General features: G+C 42.6%; 1 protein-coding gene across 1 annotated transcript in view; it reads left to right on the top strand.

The window, feature by feature from the left end:
• The window catches only part of LOC132407095 (glycogenin-1-like), an 88,745-nt gene that overhangs the window by 48,744 nt on the left and 20,151 nt on the right, over window positions 1-19,850 (top strand). Inside the window, exon 4 of the mRNA XM_059993393.1 lies at window positions 3,956-4,118. Within this exon, the coding sequence (XP_059849376.1) occupies window positions 3,956-4,118 (163 nt within the window). The remainder of the gene's footprint in view (window positions 1-3,955; window positions 4,119-19,850) is intronic.

Raw genomic sequence — 19,850 nt, 5'->3', positions numbered from 1 at the left:
TATACACTTCTATTCCCCATCAAGAAGGCCTTAAAGCTCTCCGTGTCTTTCTCAATAAAAGACCCAACCAGTTCCTCTCTGCCACAACCCTCCTCTATCAGGTGGAACTGGTTCTACCTGAAACAGTTTCTTCATCAGCTTCTCCCATTTTATCCAAACTGAAACGGTAACCATGGGTACCTGCATGGGCACCAGTTATCCCCATCTTTTTGTTGGCTTCATGGAACAGTCCATATTCCAAGTTGTGTCTGGTAATGTGCCCTGACTCTTTCTGTGCTTCATTGACAACTGCATTGGTGCTGCTTCATGCACCTATGCTGAGCTTGTCAATTTCATTAGCTTTCCCTCCAACTTCCAATCTCCCCTTAAATTCACTTTGTCCATTTCTGACATCCCTCTCCTGTCTCCATCTCCGAGACAAGCTGTCTATCGATATCTTTTATAAACCTACTGATACCCACGTTGACTAAACATTTCTTATCTGTCTCCTGTAAAAATGCTATTCCTTTTTCTGAGTTCCTTCATCTCTGCCACGTCTGTTCCCAGGATGAGGCTTTTCTTTCCACTACATTGGAGATGATGTCCTCCTTTAATGACCAGGATTTCCCTTCCTCCACCATTGATGCTGCCCTTTCCAGCATCCCCTCCATTTCCCGGACATCCACACTCACCCCATTTTCCTGTATTAACAGGGATCGAGTTCTTCTTATCCTCACCTACCACCCCATGAGCTTCCACATCCAACACATCATTCTCGTCTGCTACCACCTTCTCCAACAGGAGCACATCATTACCTCCTGCTTTCTCTCCATTTTCCACAGGGATCACTCCCTCTGTAATTCCCTTGTCCATTCATCTCTCCCCAAAAGTCTCCCTCCCCTGGCCCTGCAAGTGACAGAAGTGCTACGCTTACCCATTCACTTCCTCCCTCGCCACCATTCAGAGCCCCAAACTGTCCTTCCTGGTGAGGTAACACTTCAGCTGCAAATCTGTTAGGATCACCTACTGTATCTGGAGATGATATTCTGCCATCACCATGCTACAGGTTTCTAGTAAAACTACTCACACTCTTCCTTTGGCAAGAACTTTGCAGGTTTTAGATCCAGCAACATTGGAAAAATTGACTATCTTTCCAGGTCAGTATGGTGTGTGACTTGGAGGGTGCTTTGATTTTCTTGGAGGTGGATGCTATAGAACTGGGAAGGGTCCTCTGAGGGGGGCATACTTTGTAGGTGGTTTGCACTGTACACTGGTTGTAAAGGAGGCAAATGTTCATGGTCTATAAATAGGGTTAAGATGGGTGTTAACCAAGCAAGTTGGTTGCTTTTTTTCCCTGAGTTGTTGGAGTTGCACTTTATCCAGGTAAGTAGAGAGTCTCAGTGTTCTTGTCTCAAATCCATTTTTGATGAAGAAAAAAAGAGTGAACTTTTCTAGGGATGGTTTTGGAAATACAGCGGATTCTGGTTCACTGGGGCACATCAGGACCTGTACACTTTGGCTCAATTAAGTGCAGGCCCCAATTAGCTGAAGTTTCATAGAAACAGTTAAAAAGGTGTAAAAGAAGAAACACTTGAGAAACAAATTGTGTATTTCAAAGTTCAACTTCAAAGTAAATTTATTATCAACTATATACAACCTTGAGATTAATTTTCTTGTGGACACAATAAATCCAATAACTGTAATCGAATCAATGAAAGACTGCACTAACAGGGTGGACAACCAGTGTGCAAAACTAAAACAATCTGTGCAAATGCAAAAAGAAAAAAAGTAATAATAAATAAATAAGCAATAAATATCGAGAACATAAGATGAAGAGTTCTAGAAAGTAAGTCCATAGGTTCTGGGAACAGTTTAGTGATGGGGCAAATGAAGTTATCCCCTCTGGTTCAAGAGCCTGATGGTTGAGGGGTAATAACTACCCCTGAGGCTCCTGTACCGCCTTCCTGATTGCAGCGGCAAGACATGAGCAGGACCTGGATGTGGGGGAATTGAAATACGGAGCAAGTTCAAATATTAGAAAACTACTTCAGTATTATAAAACTGTTTATTAGTTCCTGATACTTTCGAGGAAGGAATCTATCTGTGTCGCGTCCTTTTGTTTGTAACTAAGCAAAATCCTCACAGACACCTTGTGCAGATGATAGACTGCCTCATACAATGCTGTCAAAAATTGCAACCTCCATATCTTCATTTTCATTGTAACATTCAAGATGACTTTCAATACTTCAAAATTGCTTCCACATTGTGGAAGGAGTGAAATTGTTTCATTTTCACTCCTGGCTGTTTCTGGAATCTCCAAGCTTGAATACTTGAAACTGCAGTGAGCAAGACAGTTCTGAATTGTCTTAATGCTGATTTCTCACCAACTATCAGTGACAAAAATCACTGCTTTTTGAACACAACCACACCCAAATGACATTATTTTTTAAAATTTCAACCATAGTGTTGTGTCTTACAGCCATGCAAGTTGACACGACTGTGTTAGTTCGAAACAGTTTGGCAACAGTCTCCTGCCCCAATTAAGTGGTGTAGTGTCCCAAATAAGTGAAGGCCATCCTAGCTATTTTCTCAGGCTGCCTGATTAACAAATGGCCCAATTAACTGGAATGCACTGTATTTTCTCTTAGATTATGCACCATTACAGCCTGATCTCTGTAATACTCTGACGAGTGCATGCTCTTTCTCGTGTGGTTTATTTGCCACAGATCAAATTGAGATCTGATCAAACAAGGGAAATGATTGCTCTGAGTTCTCTGAATGATTCTATTAGGGGAACGGAAGCATAATGCCAATTCTATGTTGACTTCAGTGCTTTGGTCACCAGTTGACTTGGTGCCAAAGGCCCAAACAGTGATGGTGCAGCTATAAATGGCGAGGCAGGATCTCTTGTCACCCTGTCATCAAAGTTGCCTCCTCGTGGCTTTCAAGCGATTTCTACCGGCCACATTAAAGTGTGCACTAATCCAGCATGCTTGTTTTTTGTTTACCAAAGTAAGTTTATTTCAGCTCCCACATTATTACAAAAGCAACCGTAGATCGGAAACAACAGTAACGAAAATAATCTAAAATAAAGTGTCCATCCTCATCGAGGATTCCATTTGTCCCCTGTGGTGCCCAACAGTTGCAGTGAAACTTCACTTCAATTAATAGTCCAGAAACACCTCACGTAAAGCAGTAGTATGATACATCTTCCACTGAAATCACTGAAGGGAGCACAGGCCTAAGGCCCTGGTGAGCAAACTACTGAACCCTTGGCATTTCCAAATCGAATTATCAGAGTTTTACTATGTATTGAAGTTCTTTCTTTCCAATTATGTATCTGCTTAGTACTTGAGTCAGAAGATATAAGTTTTGGAATCCAAAAAATTTACAAGAATGTTGCTGGCATTTGAGGACCCAAGTTATAGGGAAAGGTTGAATAGATTATGACTTTGCTCTTGGAGTGTAGAAAGTTGAGGGGGCATTAGATAGAGGTATACAAAATTATGAGGGGTATAGATAAATGCAAGCAGGCTTTTTTTCACTGAGGTTGGGTGAGACAGCACTGGGGGTGAGAGGTTAAGGGTGGAATGTGAAATATTTAAGAGGATCCTGCTTCAGTCAGGGTGGTGTGAGTATGGAACGAGCTGCCAGTGGAGGTGGTGAATGGAGGTTGTAATACTTAAGAGCAATTTGGATAGCTACTTGGATGGGAGGGGTATGGAGAGCTATGGTTCAGGTGCAGGTCATTGGGACTCATCAGATTAACAGTTCAGCACAGTCTAAATGGGCTGAAGGGCCTTTACTCATGCATAGAGTGTCTGATAATAACATCCTTTTTTTTTAAAATGATATTGTGGATTAAACCCTCTCCCCATCTGTCTGCATGGACCTACAAGTAATTTTATTTTTTTCTTGCTAATCAAATCGGCTAAAAGTACTCACTATAACTACATGCTTCGTTATCTTGTAACAGGTATTACGTAATATTGACGAACTCTTTGAGAGGGAGGAATTGTCCGCAGCACCAGACCCAGGATGGCCAGATTGCTTCAATACAGGAGTGTTCGTCTATCGTCCTTCCATTGAAACCTACAATGAACTTCTACGGTTTTCCACAGAGAAAGGCAGCTTTGATGGTAAGTTTTATTACCTTTTGGAGAGCTGGACTTGAAGATGCAACCAGTGTTGCTTATGCAGTTCTATCTCATTGGCAAGCACGTTTCCAGACTCAAACTCTGCTTCCATTTGAAATGTGTGCGGTCATTCAGGAGTGGAGTTGCTTGAGGCTAACGTTAAGGAAGCAGTGTGAAACTAATTCAAAGCAAATGTATAGAAATTCCTCCTTACATTGTGAAAAGCTACAGTGATGTGCTGATTTAAAAACAACTTGGGAAATCGAGAAAACCATTCCTGTTTCTGTCCCTTCTATAGTGTCTGTTGGGAAATTCAGTCCCTGAATCCGTGAGTGCTGGAAACATTTGTTCTGGCATCAAGCTCCTCCTCCCTCTTCCCCATGTTAGTTAAATAATTGTGTCCACCCATGCTTGCCTTCAGCATGATTTTCAACCTCACTGGTGTTATTAACCCAGTTTCACCAGAAACCGCTTTTGAACACATCAGCTGTCAAACAGCATTTTGTCAGGCAGCTGCAGAGTGCGGATTGCTGACTCTGCATGATGACTACACGCAAGGCCGAACATCTTCAAATGCATTTCCTTTGTGATAAAACTGACTTTACAAAGGAGACTGGACTGCACCCAACACTTGCCTGCTGGATGTGGAGGTGGAGATGGCTCCAGCAGTCTCAGGGGCCAAGCAGGAAGAAGCACCGATGAATCATGTGCCCGGGACTTTATCCACCCAGAGTTTTCAAGGTGATGGTCTTCCCAATTGGACAATGCTTATACAGGCTAGGATTCGTCAAAATAACCTTCCCTGAGAGATGAAAACTCATTGATGTTGCAAGATGAATCAAAATTTACAAGGATGTTGCCGGAACTTGAGGGCCTGAGTTAGAGAGAAAGGTTGAATAGGTTAGGCCTTTATTTCCTGGAGCACGGGAGAATGAGGGGGGGATCTTATTGAGATACAGGTTTCCCCCGCTATCTGAAGGTAGAGTGTTCCTATGAAACCGTTTGTAAGCCGAAATGTGGTAAAGCAAAGAAGCAATTACCATTAATTTATATGGGGAAAATTTTTTAGCGTTCCCAGACCCAAAAAATAACCTAGCAAATCGTACCAAACAACACAAACATATAGTAAAAGCAGGAATTATATGATAAATATACAGCATATATAAAGTAGAAATATTATATGTACGGTGTAGTTTCACTTATCAAAATCGGGAAGACAGCAAGCCAAAATCGATTTGGTGAGGGAAAAAAAAGTCAGCACATACTCGCCTTCGCATGTACATGCATATGCACGTACACGCATGCGCACACAGCTGCCCGCACAAGACTTCATGGTCATGGTAGTCTTTCTTGGGGTAAACATACGTATAAAGCGGGCATTTTTTTTTGTAAAAGCAAAAATCCTCTTTGGTTAGCGAAATCGGGTCTTTTGTAACAGTGAGTTGTGTAAAGCGAACGTTCGATAAACGGGCCACCTGTATACACATTTATAAGGTGTATAGGTAGGGTGAATGCATGCAAGCTTTTTCCCCTCGGGTTGGTAAGACTAGAATTAGAGGTCATAGGCTTAGGGTGAAAGGACTTGAGGGAGAACTTCTTCACTCAGGATGGCATGGTTGGAAAGAGCTGCTGGCAGAAGTGGTGAATGCAAGTTCAATTGTAACATTTTAGAGAAGTTTAGATGGGTATGGAAGGCAGGTAGATAGGACTCAGCAGAAGACCGGCATGGACTCTGATGGCTGAAGGGTCCTGTTTCTGTGCTGTAGCCACTATGACTATGAAATCAGTGACCTCTTGCAGTCTCAAGTATAGGCTTATACCTACACCTGTATTGCTTTAACTGTCATTTGCAGCTCAAAGATTTGGAATTCTTCTAGACATTGTTGACTAATCTATAGTCTTGCAACCCGCTGCTTGCTACTGCATTTGCATCCTCCTTGCACAGTGAGAGAAAACGGGAAAAGTGAGAGCAGAGATTGGAATCTGGTACTTGGCAAACATTCCCCAAGGGCAAGCATTCAGAAACTGCGCATGTGTTACTTCTTGTGTTTGTCCTCCGTGGCATCCTTTGGCCAGAAGTATGTGGCTGGCTATCCTGAGAGTCTCCATAGCCCCCCCAGCCCCATGCACAAAGTGTGCACTGTTCTTCACCAAACCATATAGTAACTCTGAAACCTCTGCTTTTATTTGCCCATTTTTGCTGCAGCACTCTCCAGCAACTGGAAGAGTGCATCTTATACTCTGCATATGATCCTTTAAAACTGGAGTTCCCAACCTGGGGTCTATGGACCCCTCAGTTAATGGTAGGGGTCCATGGCATAAAAAAAGGTTGCCCCCACCCCCCGCTTTAAATGCTGGTTTTCATGTCCACAACCACGAATCTGCGCCTGTTAATGTATGACCCTGCAGTAGTTTTGCACAATAGCGGATGCTGGAACTGACATATTGTAATATTACATAAGAAAGCCTATGCATCCTTTTCTGGAAGGCATGAGAACATACTGTCTTCATAGGACCCATAAGAAGAGTACTAGAGTGACATACAACACTAAGATAGAGAGTAAAACGGAGCTTCTAGGGATTAGTATTTCAGTCTGGGGCCACTGCAACCCTGCAAGACCAGCAAGTATTCATTGCCTATTCTTTGTTGCTCTCTTAAGGTAGCAATGGGCAGCTTGTAACTGTTGCAGTCCCTGTAAAAGTCACAGTAACTTTATTGCAACGTACATATATGTCACCATATACCATCTTGGTGCACTCTCTTGCAGGCATTTACAGTAAAATAAAGAAGTACAATAGAATTTATGAAAAAGTCCATGCATAAAGACTGACAACCGACCAATGTGCAAAAGGAAACAAATTCTGCAAAGAAAAAGAACATATATAAAATGTACTATTGCCTAACTAGAGTCAGCCACGTGAGCTTGTGAGGTCATTAGACACTACACCATTCTTAGAGCGAGCAGTTTATGGATAGTGTCAGTTGCATGTGTTTGTGTTCAAAAAGCAGTGGGGTTTTTTTTAATCACTGATATTTGGTGAGAGCTAAGCAGTAAGACAATTTATAATTGTTTTACTCACTGCAGTTTCAAGCATTCAGGATTGAAAAGCATTCACGATGGAAGTTCAAGGAGCTGGGTTAGGTACAGTAGACAGTGTTTTAAGCAAAGAGAGGAGGAATGGGCTAAGAATTCTATACTTGAATGCGCGTAGTGTCAGAAATAAGACAGATGAGCTTGAAGCTCAGATGAAAATGGGGAACTACGATATTGTTGGGATAACGGAGACATGGCTGCAAGGGGATCAGGCCTGGGAATTGAGTGTACCAGGGTATACGTGCTATCGTAGAGACAGAAATATGGGAAGAGGGGGTGGGATGGCCCTGTTGGTGAGGAATGAGATTCAGTCCATAACAAGAGATGACTTGGGAACAGCGGAAGTAGAGTCTGTGTGGATTGAGCTGAAGAACAGTAAGGGTAAAAAGACCCTAATGGGTGTTGTGTACAGGCCCCCAAACAGTAGCGTGGATATTAGGTACAAGTTGATTAGGGAGTTAACATTGGCATGTGCCAAAGGTAATGCAGTCGTTATGGGAGATTTCAACATCCAGGTGAACTGGGAGAATCAGGTAGGTGCTGGACCCCAGGATAGGGAGTTTGTGGAGTGTCTAAGGGATGTATTTTTGGAACAGCTTGTGCTTGAGCCAACCAGGAACGAGGCTATTTTGGACTTGGTGATGTGTAATGAACAGGAATTGATAAGTGATCTTGAAGTAAAGGAGCCATTAGGAAGTAGTGATCATAACATGATGTTTTTACCTACAATTTGAGAGGGATAAGGGCAGATCAGAGGTGTCAGTGTTGCAATTAAATAAAGGAGACTACGGAGCCATGAGGGATGAGCTGGCCAAAGTTAAATGGGCGGATGCCCTGGCAGGAAAGACAGTGGATCAGCAGTGGCAGATATTCTTGGGCATAATACAAAAGATGCAAAAGCAGTTCATTCCAATGAGAAGGAAGGATTCAAAGAGGGGGAAGGGGCCACAGTGGTTTACAAAAGAAGTCAGAGATTGTATAGCATTAAAGAAAAAGAAGTATGACAGGGCTAAGATGAGTGGGAATACAGATGATTGGGAAAGTTTTAAGGAACAGCAGATCTTAACTAAAAAAGCAATACGGAGAGAAAAAATCAGGTATGAGCTCAGTCTAGCCAGGAATATAAAAGGGGATAGCAAAAGCTTTTTTAGCTATGTGAAGAGAAAGAAGATAGTTAAGAACAATGTTGGCCCCTTGAAGAATGAATTGGGAGAAATTGTTATGGGAAACAGGGAAATGGCAACAGAATTTAATGCATACTTTAGATCTGTCTTCACCAGGGAGGACACAAGCAATCTCCCAGATGTATGGATGGGCCAGGGTCATAAGATATCAGAGGAATTGAGAGAGATTGACATTAGGAAAGAAACTGTGATGAGTAGACTGGTAGGACTGAAGGCTAATAAATCCCTGGGTCCAGATGGTCTGCATCCGAGGGTTCTAAAAGAGGTGGCTCAGGAAATTGCGGATGCATTGGTAATCATTTTCCAATGTTCCTTAGATTCAGGATCAGTTCCTGAAGATTGGAGAGTGGCTAATGTTATCCCACTTTTCAAGAAGGGAGGGAAGGAGAAAACGGAGAACTATCGCCCTGTTAGCCTAACGTCAGTCGTGGGGAAGATGCTTGAGTCCATTATTGACGAAATAGTGGCACATCTTGATGGCAGAGATAGGATTAGGCCGAGCCAGCATGGATTTACCAAGGGCAAATCATGCTTGACTAATCTGTTGGAGTTTTTTGAGGGTGTAACAAGGATGTTAGACGAGGGTAAGCCAGTGGATGTAGTGTACCTAGATTTTCAGAAGGCATTCGATAAGGTGCCACATAGGAGATTGGTGAGTAAAATCAGAGCTCATGGCATTGGGGGCAGGGTTTCAACATGGATAGAAAACTGGTTGGCAGATAGAAAGCAAAGGGTAGCAGTGAATGGGTGTTTCTCGGACTGGCTGGAGGTGACTAGTGGGGTACCACAGGGCTCTGTATTGGGACCACAGCTCTTTACGATTTATGTCAACGATTTAGATGAGGGCATTGAAAACAATATCAGCAAGTTTGCTGACGATACTAAACTGGGTGGCAGTGTGACATGCGAAGAGGACGTTAGGAGAATACAGGGAGACTTGGATAGGCTGGGTGAGTGGGCAGATACTTGGCAGATGTCATTCAATGTGAATAAATGTGAAGTTATCCACTTTGGAAGCAGGAACAAGAGGGCAGAGTATTGTCTGAACGGTGTAGAGTTAGGTAAGGGAGAAATGCAAAGAGACCTAGGAGTCCTAGTTCACCAGTCAATGAAGGTGAATGAGCAAGTGCAACAGGCAGTGAAGAGGGCAAATGGAATGTTGGCCTTTATTACAAGGGGAATTGAGTACAAGAGCAAGGATGTCCTTTTGCATTTGTACAGGGCCCTGGTGAGACCACACCTGGAATATTGTGTACAGTTTTGGTCTCCAGGTTTAAGGAAGGACATTCTGGCAATTGAGGAAGTGCAGCGTAGATTCACTAGGTTGATTCCTGGGATGACAGGGCTGTCTTACGCAGAGAGATTGGAGAGATTGGGCTTGTACACGCTGGAATTGAGGAGATCGAGAGGGGATCTGATTGAAACGTTTAAGATAATTAAAGGATTTGATAGGATTGAGGCAGGAAATATGTTCCAGATGTTGGGAGAGTCCAGAACCAGAGGGCATGGTTTGAGAATAAGGGGTAGGTCATTTAGGACAGAGTTGAGGAAAAACTTCTTCTCCCAGAGAGTTGTGGGGGTCTGGAATGCACTGCCTCGGAAGACGGTGGAGGCCAATTCTCTGGATGCTTTCAAGAAGGAGCTAGATAGATATCTGATGGATAGGGGAATCAAGGGATATGGGGACAAGGCAGGGACTGGGTATTGATAGCGAATGATCAGCCATGATCTCAGAATGGCGGTGCAGACTCGAGGGGCCGAATGGTCTACTTCTGCAACTATTGTCTATTGTCTAAAATGCCAGAAATAGCCTGGAGTGAAAATGGAACTATTTCACTACTTCAATACATTAGGAATTCTGAAGAATTTGAAGGTATCGACAATCATCTTGAATGTTACAATGAAAATGAAGATTTTGAGGATGCATTGATTGAAGGCAGCTCATTCTCTGCACTAATTTTATTCATGTGCATGCAATGAAAGGAATGCAGCAGCATTTCTGTTCATTTTCACCATCTTCATCAGATACACTTCTGCAGGAGAGTTTAAGGAGTGGAAAACCTGTTGCACTGGGACAGTTCCACTCTTTCAACCTCGGAAGTCCAGGTCTAGTGGTATGAGTAGTTGTTGTAAACCCGGGTCTTCCTTGGTTACAATAGGTGACCATGACCTTTTCTGTGCCTTATCTCCACCAAGCATTGCAGAACTGCTTTCTTGGCCATTGGATCTCACTGTTGCTCTCATCCACCCAGTCTGCTGGAGCTGACTTTACATACTAGGGCAAGCATGTCCCTATTACTCTGGGTTATGAGACCTGCCTGCTACCCTCACCCGGTTATCTCAAATGTTGAAGCAGTGTATCCAGGTGTGGAGGCTGCCACATTTTGCCCTTGAAGCCACAGGTAAGAGCTGGGTGTCCAATGGGGATAAGCTGCCCAGAATACACGCATACAAGCCCCTTCACCAGAGGTGCTACCCCTCTCGAAACAACCCATACATGGCAGCATACATTGGATAAATTCTTCCATCGATAACTATTAGGAACTAATACATATTTTTGTACTGTTGTAGTATTAGTAATGTTCTAATTTGTTCTGTATTTCATTTAAATACATAATTTGTTACTCAGTTAAATTGTAGCTTGTCTTTTTTATACCTTGTTAACTATTTCCTTGAAGCATCAGCAAATTAGGGCATCTTCTTAATTGGGCCAAAATATACTGGTCCTGATTGCCCTATTAACCAGAATCCACTGTGTATATATGTATGTGTGAGAAAATATATACACACACACACACACACACACACACACACACACACACACACACACACACACACACACACACACACACACACTAACATACAAAGCAGACTCCATTAATTTGGACAGTTCAGGAGCCTAATGGCTGTTGGGGAATAACTGTCCCCTGACCCTGAGGCTCCTCTACCTCCTTCCCAATGGTAGGGAATTCGGCGTGGTTGAGAATGGAGTGCACGACCTAATGGCAGCGTACAAACCCATGATCGGCTTCAATTTTCAACTAACTCACCAAATAAAGCGTCAAAGAAGATTGAAATCAACGAAGATGAAAAGCAGAAGGCGGGTGGGTGTTCAGCGCCATCCGCCTGCCTTTGACCAGTCTCCCCCTCCTTCTCTGCTGCCAGAGGAAGGTGCAAGGGTCTTGAGTCCTGGGCAAGGTATGTTTGGCTTAGTTTGTGAATTGGACTCTGCAGTTCATGTTATGTGTTGCTGGTTACTAATTGCTCTTGTGTGATATTGATACGGGTGGATTGGCTCTGGGGCTGCAAACGCTGAACAACACAGCGGTAAATTCATCTGAACGTTCCTGGAATAGTTTAAGAATTCTGCGGTAATGCTTAATATCCTGTATGTTATTCACTTGTTTTTTTTTGCCAGTTACGTGATTTGTTGCTTTTTTTTGCGCATTGGGTGTTTGATATTATCTTTGAACGGGCTCCATGGTGTTCCTTTGTACTGTGTGCTCTCAGTTTTTGTACTTTGTAGTAGCAAGAAGTATCCATGGCTTGGGTGGTGGGGGTCCTTGACGATGGATGCTGCTTCCTTGTGGCAGTGGTCCATGTAGACGTGCTCATTGGTTGGTGAGGGCGAGTGCTTTGCCTGTGATGGACTAGGCTGTATCCACCACTTTCTGTAGCCTTTCCATTCTTGGCCATTGGTGCTTCCATACCAGGCCGTCATCTGGGGTTGCATCTGTAGAAGTGGTGACCTAAAGAGCAAGTTTAAGGATTCTGCCTCGGTGGCCATGAAGAAGTCACCTTGCTTGTTGCATTCTGCAGTGGGCTCATTATTGACTGCGGTCCGGTCATCAGCTGCTGCCCACCTAGAGGGCAGGGAACATGACTTTGGAGTTGTTTAACATCGCTACCGGCTGAGCTTAACTGGTTCAAATCAAAATATTGGCAATATGTAAAGCTTAAATAGTCCTTGAGCCGCAAGCTTCAGTTGTTCTAACCACTTTTGGTTAGGACCGAGAGCCAGCTGTTGTGCTGGCCCTTTAATTTGAGCAACCAGTTGCATTTTGTTGGAGAGGGCAGAGTTCTCTGTCCTCTGCCCTCACCACTGGCCAGAGTGAGGGGCGGGTTTGGCAGTAGTGCTCTGTTTAATGTCCCCATATAGAGTTTCAGTTCCTGACTTTTAATTAAGAAGCCAACTGATAATAATAACGTGCAGCTCACTTAAAACTTGGACTTGCAAAGTGTTAACATTTGAGGAGGCTCCTTGCAGTTCCTAAATGAGCTGGATCATGAGTGCACTTGACTTGTTGGCTCAGTTGCAAAGTGGGCACACTTGCTCTAAGGTCTCTTATTAAAGCCTTATGACAAGGTCTCACTGGCACAATTGAGCTGATGATGGAGAGGCTGGAAGTACCTGAGTAAACATTAATGTGTCAGGACTAACTATAAATAACATTTTGAATCAAACTGCCTCTTTAACTATATTAAGAAAGTAGATGAGATCCTTTCTGATTTACATTGAACTCCCTTCTCCAAATAAGGGGACGTGCAATTGGAAATCCAGTTGTATAAATGCTTAGTTAGTGATCAGGTATTTAAAATTAGAGGAACATGAATACAATGTCTTTCCTTTTATCTAATCGGTTCTTTTTTAACTTGCACGTCTTTTTTCTCTACTTTTTCCCTCCCTTTCTCGCTTTTTACTCCCTAGCTAATGAACACGTCCCAGAGCTTAGAGACGCTGGTGATCTTGGAATTGTATAGTTTTTGTAACTTTCTCACAACAGACAGTATAGGGCCTACACGTTGCTAGACAGTAGCACAAGACAGGCCTTCCACTCTGTCTATTACCTCAGTCACCACACTGCAAACTACTTTTTATAATGCTGCTATTGTTGTAAATACATGCTGGTATTTATGCACATTTTATTCCATATCTATACTTTTTTTTGTAAAGCAACACCTTGTATTCTGTATCATAGTCTCCAACCTGATGGCATGAATATTGATTTCTCCTTCTGATTTAAAAAAATTCCCTTCCCCTCCCCCTATCTTTTATTCCCTATCCTGGCTTCTTGCCTCTTCTCAGCTGCCTATCACCTCCCCCAGGTCCCCTGTTCTTCCCTTTGTCCTGTGGTCCATTTTTCTCTCCTATCAAATTTCTTTCTCTCTGGCCCCCTTAGTTTTCCTACTCATCTGGCTTCACTTATCACCTTCCAGCCATGCTCCTTCCCCGTCCCTTTCACTCTGGCATCTTTCCCTTCTTTTTCAGCCCTGATGATGGGATTCGGCCTGAAACATTGACTTTTTATTCACTTCCATAGATACTGTCTGACCTGCTGATTTCCTCCAGTACTTGGTGTATGTTGCTTTGGATTTCCAGCATCTGCAGAATTTCTTGTCTTTATTTTCATATAATTCTTTATTTTGTATAATTGTTGGATGTTGCCACTTTTTTGTTGCATATAATGCCAACACTCCATGGTAATTTCCTAATACATTTAAAAATGTAATATATGGTGAATAAAGTTGATCCTTAATATATGATGTTGTGGCCATTACAGAGATTTGGATGGCTCAGGGACAGGAATGGTTACTTCAAGTGCCGGGTTTTAGATGTTACAGGAAGGACAGGGAGGGAGGCAGAAGAGGTGGGAGCATGGCACTGTTGCTCAGAGAGTGTCACGGCTGCAGAAAAGGTGGACGCCATGGAGGGATTGTCTACGGAGTCTGTGGGTGGAGGTTAGGAACAGGAAGGGGTCAATAACTTTACTGGGTGTTCTTTATAGGCCGCCCAGTAGTAACAGGGATATCGAGAAGCAGATAGGGAAACAGATCCTGGAAAGGTGTAATAATAACAGTTGTCGTGATGGTAGATTTTAACTTATCTATTTGAACTTACCAAATATCTATTGGCATCTCCCGAGAGCAAGGGGTTTAGATGGGGGTGGAGTTTGTTAGGTGTGTTCAAGAAGGTTTCTTGACACAGTATTTAAATAAGCCTACAAGAGGAGAGGTTGTACTTGGTTTGGTATCGGAAATGAACCTGGTCAGGTGTCAGATCTTTCAACGGGAGAGCATTTTGCAGATAGTGATCATAATTCTATCTCCTTTACAATAGCATTGGAGAGAGATAGGAACAGACAAGTTAGAAAAGAATTTAATTGGAGTAAGGGGTATTATGAGGCTATCAGGCAGAAAATCGGAGACTTAAATTAGAAACGTTCTCAGTGAAAAGTATGGAAGGAATGTGGCAAATATTCAGGGGACATTTGTGTAGCATTCTGTATAGGTACATTCCAGTGAGACAGGAAAGTTATTGTAGAGTACAGGAACCATGGTATACAAAGGCTGTAATAAATCTGGTCAAGAAGAAAAGCTTACAAAAGGTTTAGAGAGCTAGGTAATGTTAGAGATTTAGAGATTATAAGGCTACTAGGAAGGAACTTAAGAAGGAAATTAGGAGAGCCAGAAGGGGCCATGCGAAGGTCTTAGTGGGCAGAATTAAGGAAGTCCCAAAGGCATTCTACAAATATATGAAGAGCAAGAGGATAAGACGTGAAAGAATAGGACCTGTCAAGTGTGACAGTGGAAAAATGTGTATGGAACCGGAGGAAATGGCAGAGGTACTTAATGAATACTGTACTTCAGTATTCACTATTCACTGTGGAAAAGGATCTTGGTGATTGTAGTGATGACTTGCAGCAGACTGAAAAGCTTGAGCATGTATATATTAAGAAAGAGGATGTACCGGAGCTTTTGGAAAGCATCAAGTTGGATAAGTCACCGGGACCAGATGGGATGTACCCCAGGCTACTGTGGCAGGTGAGGGAGAAGGTTCCTGAGCCTCTGGTGATGATCTTTGCATCATCAATGGGGACAGGAGAGGTTCCGGAGGATTGGAGGCTTGCGGATGTTGACCCTTCTTTCAAGAAAGGGAGTAGAGATAGCCCAGGAAATTATAGACCAGTGAGTCTTACCTCAGTGGTTGGTAAGTTGATGGAGAAGATCCTGAGAGGCAGGATCTATGAACATTTGGTATTGGTATTAATGGTAAGACTCTTGGCAGTGTGGAGGATCAGGGGGATCTTGGGGTCCGAGTCCATAGGACATTCAAAGCTGCTGCGCAGGTTGACCCTGTGGTTAAGAAGGCAGTGTCTCCAGTGTTATATTCTTGTTGTGTGACGTAACTTAGTTTTGTCGATAACTGATGGTCAGCAATTAGTAATGCATCGTATCACTTAACCCAAAGCAAAGGCTGAAGCTGGACATGATGAATACACGGTGCAGGAGTTACACCACTCAGCATACTGAAAGGAAACTTTGGAAAGAAGATTTGAGAATGTTGACCAACCAATTCAGAATCTTTTATCTTGTATCAAAATTGAAAATATACCCATATTGTGTACAGTATAAAAATCTGGTTCATTTCCTAAGATGACCCAGTTATGTTAATATTGATATGGTATGTTTTGTCTTCATTATAATTCATTCAGGGGATGGAGTTGTCACTGTTTGCTCATCCCAAATCCATCCTCAACCAAATATCTTGTTGGTCAGTTCAGAGGACAGTTAGTAGTTAATCACTTTGAGTCTCGAGTCATATCCATGTCAGACAGATTAAGGTGGCAACTTCCCTTTAAAGCTAAATGGTAAAGCAGATATTTTTAACTTCGGATATTCCTATTTCCACCATCACATCATTCCAACTTTTTTTTTCCCCCATTTTGAATTTAAATTCCTTATCTGCTGTGGTGGGATTGGGACTCTGGCCAGCGTGAACTTCCTTTTTATTACCATGAACTGTTCCAATTAGTGGCTATATTAAGATTTCCAAAAACTTAAGACAACCTCAGAATAACATAACTTGGCTAATGAATGCTCAGAGACGCTGCATATCCTTCAAGATATTCTTCAAGATGCCATAGATGAACCACAGTGATGTTCTGCTGTCTACATACAATACGTCTAATATACCTCTTTTGAATTACTCTTACGGCAATCTGCAACATATAATTTTCCTTTAAGCAACGTACTTTTAAATAATCTTAATGATCTATAGATTTCACAATCTTTTGAAGGACTCGTCAGATTTGACTCTCAAGCAAGCAGGTGTATGGCACCTTTAAGCGGACGATGGTTCATCACCTTGGCCAGAAGCTAGGCAGGAGGGGGAGCTTCAAGCCTGGTTGAGACACAGGGGTGAGGCCCCCTCTAACCAGCAATTTTTAAGCAAGTGTGCAGTCACCAGAGGACAAAATTCAGGACCTGAGGGCAAGATTGCGGAATCAAACGGAAATGAGAAGTTCTTGTGTTCTATGTTTGAATGAGGTGGTGATTAGACCCGAAAGCTTCTCTATTCACAGGATGGATTGAACTGCAGATTCAGAAAAAGCAGAAGGTGAAGGTTTGTTTCTTGATAAACTCTTGCTGGTACTCCGATGTTGAACTCAAGTTCCCCTGAACTTCACCAAAAGTTCAAATGCCATCTGTTCTATTTACCTAGGAAGTTCTCTATAATCCTGACTCCAGTTTACATACCACCAGTATGACTATAATCAGGTGCTTGAGATGCTGCGTGATGCTGTCTCCAAACAAGAAGCAGTCCATCCCCACACATTTCAAATCATAGTCAGGGACTTCAACCAAGCCTATTTGAAGAAAACCCTGTTCAATTACCATCAGCATGTATCCTATAGCACCAGGAGTCCCAACACACCAGGCTGCTGTTATACTAAAGATAAGGAATGCCTATTGTTCAATGCTTAGACCACATTTCGGTAATTCTGATCACATAGTTGTCCTCCTACCTGCATACAGGCAGAAACTGAAGAGCAAAGCTCCAAAGATTAGAACAGGAATGGAGTGGTCACAGGAAGCAGAGCAGTGGCTATGGGATTGCTTCAAGTCAGCGGACTGGGTCGTGTTCATAGACACATCTGTGGATCTGAATGAATACACTATGATTGTCACAGAATTTATTGAAACAGTTGTAGATGAGTGTGTCTCCACAAAATCATAGTCTTCCCCAAACAGAAGCCCTGGATGAACCGTGAGATCCACAATCTACCCAGGGTCCAGAGACATTCAAGTATGGTGACCAACAAAGTTACGAGATTCAGGTATGATTTCTGGAAACCCATCTGACAGGTGAAGGTGCATTTCTGGACTAAACTTGATAGTATTGAATGCCCAGTTGTAGTCAATAAAGAGCACATATTATCCCTGTCCAGATGTTCCAGGGTTGAGTGAAGAACCAATGAAATGGCATCTGCAGTGCGCCTGTTGCACTGGTAGGCAACTTGAAGTAGATCCAAGTTGCTTCTTATGCTGGAGTTGATACCTCACATCACCAAACAAGGAGACCTTGTAAGTTGCTGCATCCTACAGACAACCTTTCTCCTGAGCCAGTTATCACACTGCAAGTTTGAATCATGTTTCAACTCGAGTCTCTCCGTGCTCAGAAACTTCTAACCCCATCTCTCCTTTAACAATTCTTTCTTTCACTAGTATGATAAATGACCTTACAAACTACTCGTTATAATATTGCACCTTATTGTTTACTTGCAAGGCCCTTCCTCTGTAACTGTTGCACTTTATCCTGCATTGTTAATGTCCTACCCTGTTTGCTTTAATGCACTGTGTAATGATGTAATCTGTATGAACAGTGTGCAAGACAACAAACACAAAATGCACGAAGAACTCAAACTTCTCTGTATGTTTCTCAAGATTTCCAGTATCTGCAGGATCTCTTGTGATTATTCAAGACAATCCTTTCACTGTATCTTGGTTCATGTGACAATAATAAATCAATTCCAATATCAACAATCTGATGCTCTCTTCTCCTTGATATTGTGTCTCTGTAAGATACCAGGAGCACATTAATCCTCCACCACTTGTCCCGTGGATGAATGTGGAGACCTCTTAAGCCTGAAGCCTATAGTGAAATGCATTACAACACTCCCTGGGCAAAACAACACATTTTTGGAAGGCAGATTCCGTATTTGGAGGTTGGAAGTCTAGAGGTTACATGATGGATTTGTGGAATGCATCATCATTGTGCTCTTCGGTCTTCAGTGGCTGTAGACTAAAATCTTTTGATTCTACCATGAAAATTTGGAATATTCTGCCTAATTGCAACTTGCTGAAGCGTCTGATACCACAGCAGAGAAACAGTCTGTAAAACCTGTAGAAACAAAATAACCCTTTAATTGGGGCAATGGAGCCAAAAGCTAACAATGTTCTTTTGAAGCAAAACGCTACACTTCGGGGAAAAATTGGAATTTGGCTGCCTGGATTTTGCCACAGACTGTGTTCTTTCCATGAGAGCAGTAATTCTGGTGGATGCCAGAGGGAATTTTTTCTGGGCCAGTAATTCCATTAATTATAGTGTCAACAATGATTGTGTAACAACAACAACAACTGCTTTATTCAGTGACCTGTTTCCCCTGCAAACGGATTTGTAAACAGATTCTCTCATTTGTTTTCTGTGCTACGGTCTACAAAGACATAATTCAAAATAAACCTTCCACTCTGTTTTAAGAGGAGATACTATAATTAGAGTGGAAGACCATAAACTATATAGTTCATGCAGTGACAACTTAGACAGAACTGGCTTTGAGTATCAGATCAAATGATATGCTTCATCCTGCCAAATTTTAACTGAAATAACTCCCTGTCCCCTCCAGCAGCATTAAACATACCAATGTCTTGTGCGATAACTTCTAAAGAACATAAGTTAGGAGCAGGAGTCGGCCATCTAGCCTGTCCATCAAGCCTACTCCACCATTCAATAAGATCATGGCTGAACTGGCTGTGGACTTGGCTCCACCTACCTGCCTTTGCTCTATAAACCTTAATTCTTCTGCTATGCAAAAGTCTATCTAATTATGTTGTACATATATTTTAAAAGCCTCCATTGTTTTCCTTGGATTGACAGGCAGTGTAGTGGTATCAATACTGGACTTGGAGCTGGATGATCCTGAGATCGAGTCTAGCTGGGTGTCCACCTGGGCAGCAGGTGTATCTCTGTGGAAGGAAGGCCTGGCAATCTACTTCTGTATCTTGCCCAAAAAACCCTATGGACTACACTATCCATAGGGTCTCCATGAGTTGACGACGACTCAATTACATTTAACAACAAATGTTTCCGTAGGCAGAAAATCCAACAGATTCACTACAAATCCTTCAGTTCCTCCTCGTCTCCATCCTAAGTATATTCTCTCCCCCCCCCCCCCACTGAATCTTCAAGCTGTGTTCCCTACCTCTAGTTTCACCTTCCAGCGAGTATAGTCCTAGGCAACTCAATCTCTCTTCATTGGCCAACACCCCATCTTCAGAGCCAACCTAGTGAACTTCCTCTGCACTGTCTCCAAAGTCAGTATTTTTTTTCCAGTAGGAAGGAGACCAGATCTGCATGCAGCACTCCAGGTGCTGCCTCACCAGTACCCTGTACAGAT

This window comes from Hypanus sabinus, chromosome 2 (assembly GCF_030144855.1).
Source record: "Hypanus sabinus isolate sHypSab1 chromosome 2, sHypSab1.hap1, whole genome shotgun sequence".
Lineage (NCBI taxonomy): Eukaryota > Metazoa > Chordata > Chondrichthyes > Myliobatiformes > Dasyatidae > Hypanus > Hypanus sabinus.
The sequence above is the reverse complement of the archived record's forward strand: the minus strand, read 5'-3'. Positions and strand labels throughout refer to the sequence as shown.